The sequence below is a fragment of the Emys orbicularis genome, chromosome 24 (assembly GCF_028017835.1).
Source record: "Emys orbicularis isolate rEmyOrb1 chromosome 24, rEmyOrb1.hap1, whole genome shotgun sequence".
NCBI lineage: Eukaryota > Metazoa > Chordata > Testudines > Emydidae > Emys > Emys orbicularis.
In genome coordinates this window covers 4,617,556-4,627,722 of record NC_088706.1, presented here as the reverse complement: position 1 = coordinate 4,627,722, position 10,167 = coordinate 4,617,556, and the positions used below count along the sequence as shown (strand labels likewise).

The following is a 10,167-nucleotide window of genomic DNA, read 5'->3' as shown; positions in this document are numbered from 1 at the left end:
GAGCAGGGAGCCATCCTGACCCCGTTGCTCACAGGAGGGAGGGGGCCTGTGCGGCTCAGTGAGAAGGGTGTGGGCTCCTGAGGGGGAAGGGGAAAGACCTCCAGCTGGTTCCTGCAGAAGCTCGGATTGATTTTTCTGCCCCCGGGGGCAGGGAGGGGGAGCAGGCAGCCAATTCAAGGGCTCAAATGGGCTAGCAGGCTGGAGCTTCTTGCACGGGCAGGAGGCTGGTGCCTGGGGGGGAAACAGATGTTAAAGGGCGGTCGGTGAGATATGTCCGTTGTTTGGCTAAGGGGGATGGGAGCTCGAGGGTGACTCGAATTTGCCATCATAATGAATCATTTAGATGACTATTTCTGATCAGGCGGCGTCAAGGGCGGCCTTGCCCAGCCGGGGGTGGGCGCAAGGGCGGGCGGGGTCCTTTACGGCTCTACGGCGCAGGGCCCAGACGCTCTGCTGCGTTCAGGCAGCCGCTAGGGCAGGCAGGGCGGGTCCTGCGTGGGGCCGCGTCGCGGGCGCATGCGTAGACGGGGTGACTTTGAGGCCGGCGGCCGAGGCTGGGCTGGGAGCAGGATGCTGAACAGGCTCATGGGGCCCCGCTACGCCCAGCTGCTCCGGAACTGGTGAGGCGCCCGGGGGACCCCCGCCCGAGGGGTCCCGCTGGGACGAGCCCCCCGGGGCCCCTGTCACTTCCCTTGGGCCCCGCCTGGAGGGGTCAGGAGCCGCCACGCCGCTGCGGGGGGCTGGGCACGAGCCCCCCAGGTCCCTCCCCATCCCCTTCTCGCGGCTGCGGGGTGGCGGGGGCTGGGGTCCGGTTCGCTTGGGGCCGCTAGCGGGGGATGGGGCAGAGCGAGTGTCCGGGTGTGACCAGCCCGCGCCCGCCTTCCTCTCTTCAGTTCGCTTCTCGGGGCAGAAAGCGGAGGTGAAACGCGTGAGGGAGGAGAGACCACGAGAAGCGGTTAGACCCCGGCTGGTTACTGGGCAGTGACCTGGGGAGAGGTTGAGATAAAAGAGAAAATCTAAACTTGATGTGCTAAAAAAAAAAAAAATGTACCTGGGATGCTGCGTTCCCCGGAGATGACAGGAAGAGCTTATAACTGAGATCGAGGAATTACTCTAAAACCCCGCCACCTTGGTGTCTGTCGGCAAAGATTGATGGGCAGATTGTGTAGCCTGCTAATTTAAAGTACTTGATACACCTGATGCTGTTTCTTAATTTAGCTTCTAGCACAGGGGTGGGCAATAACTTTTGCAGGGGGGCCACCCCACAAATTTTGGTAAGTTGTCACGGGCTGCACATTTCTACCATATTAATGGGCTCTGGGAGGGAGTTTGGTGCAGGAGGGGGCTCTGGGCTGGGGCATGGGATTGGGGTGCAAGGTGCACCCTCTGGCCGGGAGGTGCTTACCAAGACAGCTCCCGGCTGCTGCTGGCATGTCTCTGTGTGCCTCTTGGCAGGGGGGGAGTGGGTCTCCATGAGCTGCCTGCGCCCGCAAGCACTGTCCCCGCAGCTCCCATTGGTTTCCGGTGCTGGGAGTGGGGGCAGCGCGCAGAGACGTCTCCCTCCCCCCCCCCACGTGGGGCACGCAGAGACAGGCCAGCAGCAGCTGGCCGGTTCCGGGAGCGGTGTGGGGCCACGGCAGGCAGGCAGCCTGCCTGAGCGCCCTCTGCACCGTTGGACTTTTAGTGGCCCAGAGATCGTGAGGGGACAGCCAAAGAGCTGGCGGGCTGGACAGAAATGTTAGACGGGCCAGATCTGGCCCACCCCTGTTCTAGAATGTGGTCAGAGCTGCTAATTTGAAGTGAGGGGGAAATTACAGGCAATTTTGCTATTGTCAGTGTCCTATTGTGAAACAACTCTACTTCCTTTAGTTCAGCTAATATAAGTCCTGGCTCCAGTTCTAAATATGCTCCCCAGCTAACATTGAGTGAGCCAAACTGTGTGTTAAATAGGCTAAAACATAGTTTCCTAACCCTAGCTTTCTCTCTGCCTAAGGTACAACACATTTCAAACAGAAATTATTTTGAGGAAGTTCTGTGTTATGCAGGAGGTTAGACTAGATGATCACGGTAGTATCATCTAGCCTTAGAATCTATGAATGTCTAACCATGTTGAAATATAATTTGGCCCAGACTGTTTTCTGGCTTGATCATCTCTAGCGAGATGCAGGGATTTAGATATTCCTGTACAATGTTTCCAACCCAAACCCTGCAGTGCTGGGCTAGTGCAGGAGAACCAGAAACTGACTACAAATAAGCATGACAAGGTGGGTGAGGTAATATCTTTTATTGGACCAACTTCTGTTGGTGAGAGAGACAACTTTGTCTGTCTAACATTCTGGGACCGACATGGCTACAACAACACTGCGTACAGATAAGTATGGGCCAGCAGAAATAAACCAAGCTGAGTGAACTGTAAATAGTGGGGGGGGGGGGAGCAGAAATGATACACAGATAAGGGCACTATTTCTAATTTTCTAGCATCAGGTTAAGCGTAACCCTGAGGGAGAATCATAGGGTTAGAAGGGACCGCAAGGGTTATCTAGTCTACCCCCCTGCCAAGATGCAGGTAGACTTGGGTCTAACTGTGTGACTTTCTCTTCAAGATTGCAGCTAAAATTCCTTCTTGAGTAAACAGCTTTGGCAGGTGCTTATTGCTAAAGTAGCTGACAAACATTTAGATATGTAGAAGAGGCGTGGTTGTGTCTGTGTTCTACAGGACCCCCACATTGACCACATGGGGCACCGTAGGCGCTGTGGGATTGGTGTGGGCGACAGACTGGAGACTGATCCTTGACTATGTTCCCTACATTAATGGCAAGTTTAAGAAAGATGATTAAGCTGCTGCTCTTCCCTCTAATGGTAAGTTTTTTGTCCTGTACTTATCAGAAATAAAATGCATACATTTTATTGTTACATGCCATTTGATGTGACCTCCAATATAGAATCCAGCAATTTGAAACTAAATATTCTGTCCAAAAGCTAGTCCCCAAAGAGAACTGTTGCACTTTATCATGTAATTGTCTTTCTGGTACTGAAAGTAAGAAATGGCATCATGACAATAATCTTGATAAGAACTTGCCCAGCTTAGATATGCTATCAGTGTACCTTAGTAGAAACTAGCCAGTTTCATTTTAGATTACATTATTACGTTCTTTTAAATTGCATTATTTTTCAGAGTGAGCCAGTGTGGTCTAGTGGATTTTTATCAGCGTAAGTGTTACCAGCTATAAAATAGAGAATACATATATCACAAGGGAGTTGGCAGGATTAATTAACACTTTATAACTTCTAAGTGCTATACAACTTCTACAGAGGAGCTCATAGAAATCACAAGTCTCTTTGTAACATGCTATTCTGAGAAATATGTGCATTGCATGTTCTGAGCTGATGTGTATTTAACTTCCTCACCCTATCCATCTCTTTCAGTTCCTACAGTACTGAATGGAGTAGCTTGAAAGTTTTAGAACTTAGGAAAGAAATAGAAACAAATGAATTTATTTATAGAATTGAAAGTAATTCAGGACAGTATTAGCCAAATGCCTTATAAAAAAAAACAGAACTGTTGTTCCATATTGCAACAAATTAGAGGTCACTACATCTATTTGTGGATATCAAAGCTAGGATTCAGGATCTGGTTAGAGACTGAGGTTTAGCAATACACATACCTAGTAAGAAGAATGTGTTGGTAAATACATTCCTATTGTATCAATTCATGGGATTAAAATAATCTCTTCAAAGTACAATTTCTGTGTTGTTGTAGGGCTTCTTTTAATGGACCCATTTGCCTCTAGTCTTGGCTAGAAGACCTTAAAGGTGTAACCAGCTTCCTGGACAGGGACAACATGGATGCTTTTTTCCAGTTAAAAGCTCTTTATTTCATATAACATACTAAGAGATGGAAAAGAAACATGCTTCACTTAAGCTTTTACAGCATATTGACCATTCTTGGTCATTGACTGACACGCCATAAATCTAAAGCAGTGTTTCCCAGCTGATGGGTCACAAAAGGCAATCAAGGGGGTTGTGAGACATTGAACGTTTTCTTGCAATCTAAAGCAAAGAAAGTCTCTCTCCTTGCACACACTTCCATAGCAAGCAACCTTTTGGAACACATGCAAATTATGTAGGTTTAATGTTGTTACAATATTTATTCTTTTTTTATAGTAAAGGTATTGTGAACATTTCTCTTGGAATAAGCAATCACCAACCTGAAAAGGTTGAGAAACAGTGGTCTGGGGGGAGTTCGGCATCATGGTATTTATTTCAATGTGTATTTATGGTGCTTGATCCTATGGCATCTTGAGAGAATCTCCTTTTATTAAACACTATTGATTGTGAGGGGATTTGAGAGTCTGAAAACACAGAACACATTAGAAACTAGAAAAAATTGCCTTTTTTCTTTAAAAGGAAAATCTTATTCTTTGTCAGAGGTATTTGTAAGAGAGAATGGTTCATTTTTGTGCATTCCCCTATGTCAAAACATTTAACAGAAGTGCAAGTTCCATTAGCAGCTTCATGGGGGAAAAAGACACCACTCCATAATGGGGGCTAGAGTGTTAATGTGGGATTAATTTATTTATGAAAGTTGATAAATTGCTCTAGGAAACGTAGCGCATTAACATTCACAGTCACTTGCTATGCTAACTGCTAAGCCTGTTAATGGAAATGCTCTAAAGTTGGGCTGCAGTACCTAATTTATGTAATAAGCCTTTACTCCACTTAAAAAAAGGGTGTTGGGCAGTAAATACGTGAAAGTGGGTGAATGTGAATTATGGTTTCAGGAACATGTTAAATAATGGCATTCACATGGGTCATATTCAACTCCTATTATACATGTTGTATTTAGAAACAGAAGAGTGATCTACAGTTGTAAGAATAGGGAGAAATTGGTTGTGAATCTGAAAGTGGAAGGCAATTTGGGTGAAAGTGATCATGAAATTACAGATTTCATGATTGCTAATTAAAGGAATGAGCAAGAGCAGCAGTATAAGGACAATGGACTTCAAAAAACCAGACTTTAACAAACACAGAGAACTGGTAGGTAAGATCCTATGGGGAGCAAATGTAGAGGATAAAGCTGTTCAGGAGAGCTGGCAGTCTCTAGGACATTAAGCACACAACTCAAAACCACACCTATGTGAAGGAAAGATAATAGTAAGAGGCCAATATGACTCCATCAGGAGTGCCTTAATGACCTGAAAATCAAAAAGGAATCCTACAAAAGGTGGAAACACTGACAAATTGCTAAGGAGGAGTATAAAAGAATAGCACAAGCATGTAAGGACAAAATGAGTTAGACCTAGCAAGGGACATAAAAGGCAATAAGAAAAGGTAATTTAAATACAAGAGAATGATGAAGGAAAGTATAGGCCCTCTCTCTACTTAGCAGGGAATGAGAGCTAATAACTGATGACCTCAAGAAGGCTGAGGTGTTTAATGCCTATTTTGTTTCAGCCTTCACTAAAAAGGTTAATAGTGACCAGATACTCAACAATAAGAGGAACAAACACAAACCAAAATAGAGAGAGAGAAAGGTTAAAGAATATTTAGATAAGTTAGATGTATTCAGGTCAGCAGGGTCTGATGAAATTCATTTTAGGGTACTTAAGGAATTAGCTTGAAGCAATCTCAGAACTACTGGCAATTATCTTTGAGAACTCATGGTGGATGGGTGAGGTACCAGAGGACTGGAGAAGGGCAAACATAGTTCCTATCTTCTAAAAGGGGGAACAAAGAGGGCCTTAGGAATTATAGAACAGTCAGGCTAACAATAAGTGGAAAGATATTGGAACAAATTATTAAACAATCAATTTGTAAGCACCTAGATGATAGAGTTATAGGGAATAGCCAACATGGATTTGTCAGGAATAAATCATGCCAAACACCCTTATTTCCTTCTTCGGAGGACTAGCCTATTAGATGGGGGGAAGCTGTAGACAGGATATGTCTTGATTTTAGTAAGGCTTTTGTCATGCAGGACTGTGTCATTCTCATAAGCAAGCAAGCTGGTGAAGTGTGGTCTAGATGAAGTTACTATAAGATGGGTGCACAACTGGTTGAAAGACCATGCTCAAAGAATAGCGATCAGTGATTTGCTATCAAACAGGGCGGACATACATAGTGTGGTCCCACAGTGGTCAGTCCTGGGTCCAGTACTAGTCAATATTTTCATTAATGAGTTCCATAATGGAGTGGACAGTATGGTTATAACATTTGCAAGTGACCTCAAGCTTGGAGGGGTTGCTAGTATTTTGGAGGATAGGATTAGAATTAAGAAGAACCTTGATAAATTGGAGTATTGATCTGAAATCAGCAAGATGAAATCCAATAAAGATAAGTGCAAAGGTATTAAGGAATGAAAAATCAAATGCACAATTACCAAATTGGGAATAACTGGCTTGGTGGTAGTACTGCTGAAAAGAATCTGGGTGTTATAGTGGCTCACAAATCAAATGAGTCAACAATGTGATGCAGTTGTGAAAAAGGCTACTATGATTCTGGGGTGTATTAACAGCAGTGTTGTATGTAAGACAAAGGAGGTAATTGTTCTGCTCTGCTCAGCACTGGTGAGGCCTCAGCTGGCGTACTGTGTCCAGTTCTGGGTGACACACTTTAGGAAAGATGTGGACAAACTGGAAAGAGTCCAGATATAATAAAAGGTCTGAAAAGCAGACTTGCTGGGATAAGTTTTAGAAAACTGGGCATGTTTAGTCTTGAGGAAAGAAGACTTAAGTGGGCCCTGGTAACTTATTTTCAAATATGTTAAGGGCTGTTATATAGAGGACTGTGATCATTTGTTCTGGCTGCTGAAGGTAGGGCAAGAAGTAATGGGTTTAATCTGCAGTAAGGGAGACTTAGGTTAGATATTAGGGAAAATCTTTCTATTTATAAGGGTAGTTAAGTTCTGGAATAGGCTTCCAAGGGAAGTTGTGGAATCCCTACAGTGGAGATTTTCAAGAACAGGTTCGGTCTGTCAGGGATGGTCTAGGTTTACTTGTTCCTGCCTCAGTGTGGGGTAGGACTTGATGAGTTTTTGAGGTCCCTTCCAGCCCTTTCTAGGATTCTACGATAGCAAAGCAAACAGGGCACCTATCTGGTTCCATATCGTCATTAAACAGACTTTTAAAATAGCGACATAGCTGTACTTCTCGTTTCCCTTACTTGTCTGTGAGTCACTAGAAACTCCTTGTGCATGGATCTCTGAATTTTCAGATCTTACAGTCCTTTGCACTGGCTGTCATGACACTTTGCAGGAAGTGTTGCTTATTAACTGTTTGTTTTTATTGTAGGAAGCATTTATGGGCTGGACTGGGTGTATTGGATCCATTCTTCCTTTCGAAGACCCTAGTCTGATGTGAATTTGAAATGCTCATTGTGGACTTCAGGAGAGGCTGTGATGTTACTTTATCTTCTACTGAACAGTTATGAACAATCACATTTAATTTAACATACTGGCTGCACAAATGTGTGAACTTGCTTCTGGGTCACTTTCACAAGCGGTTTCATTCTGATGGGCTGAATTCATAAAACAGATGTACAAAATAAATCATAAACTGAATAACTTTTGTGATAAATGTTTACCTTTTTCCTCTTGGAAGCTGTTCTAAAGAATGAGATCTCCTTTGGGCTGCATATTACCAGCCTTTGGCATCTCACTTGGGTTATGTTGTGTACGTTAAACTTATTGCATTCGTGAGTCGTAAATTTATGAGAAATGGCTCTGGTCCTCAAACCATTATTGCAGTAACCTGGAACCAATACCTGTGGACTCCTCTAATGGTTAACTTTCCGTAATTGATGCTGTAAAGTAGCATAACAATCGATTCCACTGACTTAGTGTAGATAACTTAAACTTCACTATCCTACTGGCTATTTCAATACAACTAAATTGATTTAGTGTACCTTACCTTGTGAAAAATAAATTTGAGGGAACAATGTAATACCAGAACACTTATTAGATGGAAATGGATTGAGCAGTTAAGGGGAGATGGAGGTAGGATTTGTGGTGGCCCAATCCTTTGTGCTCTCAAGTCAAACAGCAAAAGCTTCAAACTTGGCAAGAATGTCATCTTAACTGCTCAAGACTAAAAATATATCCTCTTCCATTACCGTTTATGAAGGCTTATTCTTGCATATATACACAGCAGCACTGTTTTTCTTTCAGTGTTTTAATCTTTAATTCTACCCTTCAGAATCTTGCATATGGTGAATTACTTAAATGGAGTCTTTACTAAACAATTTTGAAGATATATCCGTATTTGGATGCTGTTGAGGTGTTGTTTAGTTCAGGGCCGAAGGATTTAAATTGCAAGTCCAGGTCTGAACTTCAGGCTGCAAAGAGTGACCAGCACCTGAGCAATTTAATTTAAATGGATCCTTGAGAAAGAGGGGAAAAAACAAAAATGTCAAACATCCAGTGATGCAGTATTAAGGCTAAGAAATTAAATATGCTGAACCTGGCTTCCTGAAGCAGTGTTAACTCAACATAGTTATAGCCGTATAATGCAGATTAAAATCCGTACACAATCATTATAAGGTCTCTAACCACAATAACCTCCATGGAAACTTAACCAATGTGCCTGAAAACTGCCATGTATCTTGTCAAGGTAGAATTTTTCTCGCTGCTTTCTACAAAAGAACCACTCCAGTTTTAAAAGTTTCTTAGTATTTGTCCATGTTTGACTGATCTGCCTGATCCAAGAGTGTCATGCAGAAGCATAGGGAGTGATGAGCTAATTTTGATGCTCGAGGGGTGGGGGGAGGAATAACACATCTGAGGAGAAGTGTGTGTGGTCCAGCAAAGCTTGAGAGCTCTAGACTAAGGCCATGAGGGAGCTGCTGTGGCTTGGGCTCCTTGGAACTACTGCTATTTATTCTGTACATTGCTGTTTGCAACAGCAGCTTTAAGTACCACCACCCCATTTGAGTCCAGAAAACTCTCCAAAGGTCTGCATTCTGTTCTTAGCATGCTCTTCTGTTGTTGAAACTCTGCTGCTTTTTCCAATACCATATCTTTTGTGAAATCAAAGCAGTGAAATCCTCTCTGCTCCATTTTACCCGTTTTTACATGTTTAATTACATATCTATGGTGGGTATGCTTATAAATATTATTGCTGATATCCGATAGGACAAGATATCTGATAGAACTAGGTTCGCCGGGTGATGGGGACCTAAGCCCAGAGGTAAGTGGGATACAAGGAGGAGGGTACAAGACGGAAAACCTCCTGATTCATACTGAGAAAGTAGGGTAATCAGCTAGTTATCTTAGGTGTATGTACACGAACACAAGAAGCCTGGGAAACAAGCAGGAAGAATTGGAGGTCCTGGCACAATCAAGGAATTATGATGTGATTGGAATAACAGAAACTTAGTGGGGCAGTTCGCATGACTGGAGCACTGTGATGAATGGGTATAAACTGTTCAGGAAGGACAGGTACGGGACCAAGGGTGTGGAGGAGTTGCATTGTATGTAAGAGAGCAGTATGATTGCTCAGAGCTCCAGTATGAAACTGGAGAAAAGCCTGTTGAGTCTTTGGATTAAGTTTAGAGGTGAGAGCAACAAGGGTGATGTCATGGTGGGCGTGTGCTATAGACCACCAGATCAGAAGGATGAGGTAGACTAGCCTTTCTTTGGACAACTAACTGACGTTTCCAGATCACAGGCCCTGGTACTAATGGGGGACTTCAATCACCCAGACATCTGCTGGGAGAGCAATGCACAGACAATCCAGGAAGTTTATGGACAACTTCCTGGTACAAGTGCTGGAGGAACCAACTAGGGGCTGTGCTCCTCTTGACCTGCTGCTTACAAATAGGGAGGAAGTGGTAGGGGAAGTAGAAGTGGGTGGCAACCTAGGCAGCAGTGACCATGAGATGGTTGAGTTCAGGATCCTGAAAAAAAGAAGAAAGGAGAGTAGCAAAATATGGACCCTGTGTGAGGGAGCTGGGAGGGGAGCAGATTTGACCTGGGAATGTTGCAGGGGGGTTGCATTGGGGATGGGGGACTTCCCTTGAAGGAAGTTACCTGTGCTGTAACCTGAGCCAGGAGGGGGGTTGGGAGAAATAACTCATTTTGCCCGGGAGACTGAACAAAGGAGAGGAGGAGCAGAGGGGACGGGGGAGAAAGCTGCTGGAGGAGTTTTGGTTTGGTTTCAGTTTGGGCTGGGT

At 44.1% G+C, this 10,167-nt stretch overlaps 1 protein-coding gene across 1 annotated transcript; it reads left to right on the top strand.

Annotated features, from left to right (window-relative positions):
- The first annotated feature begins 503 nt into the window (after positions 1-503).
- On the top strand, positions 504-7,561 carry LOC135894166 (cytochrome b-c1 complex subunit 10). The gene is made up of 3 exons (XM_065422217.1): positions 504-620; positions 2,717-2,859; positions 7,290-7,561. The coding sequence occupies exons 1-2, from the start codon at positions 517-519 to the stop codon at positions 2,835-2,837; spliced, it is 225 nt and encodes a 74-aa protein (XP_065278289.1). The 5' UTR covers positions 504-516; the 3' UTR covers positions 2,838-2,859; positions 7,290-7,561.
- Positions 7,562-10,167: the final 2,606 nt, after the last annotated feature.

Excerpts from the sequence above, each read along its gene's own strand:
- LOC135894166 (XM_065422217.1), top strand. The coding sequence starts at position 517 with ATGCGTAGACGGGGTGACTTTGAGGCCGGCGGCCGAGGCTGGGCTGGG. Across the intron at positions 621-2,716 it reads GCCCAGCTGCTCCGGAACTG|GACCCCCACATTGACCACAT; the intron begins GTGAGGCGCCCG and ends TGTGTTCTACAG.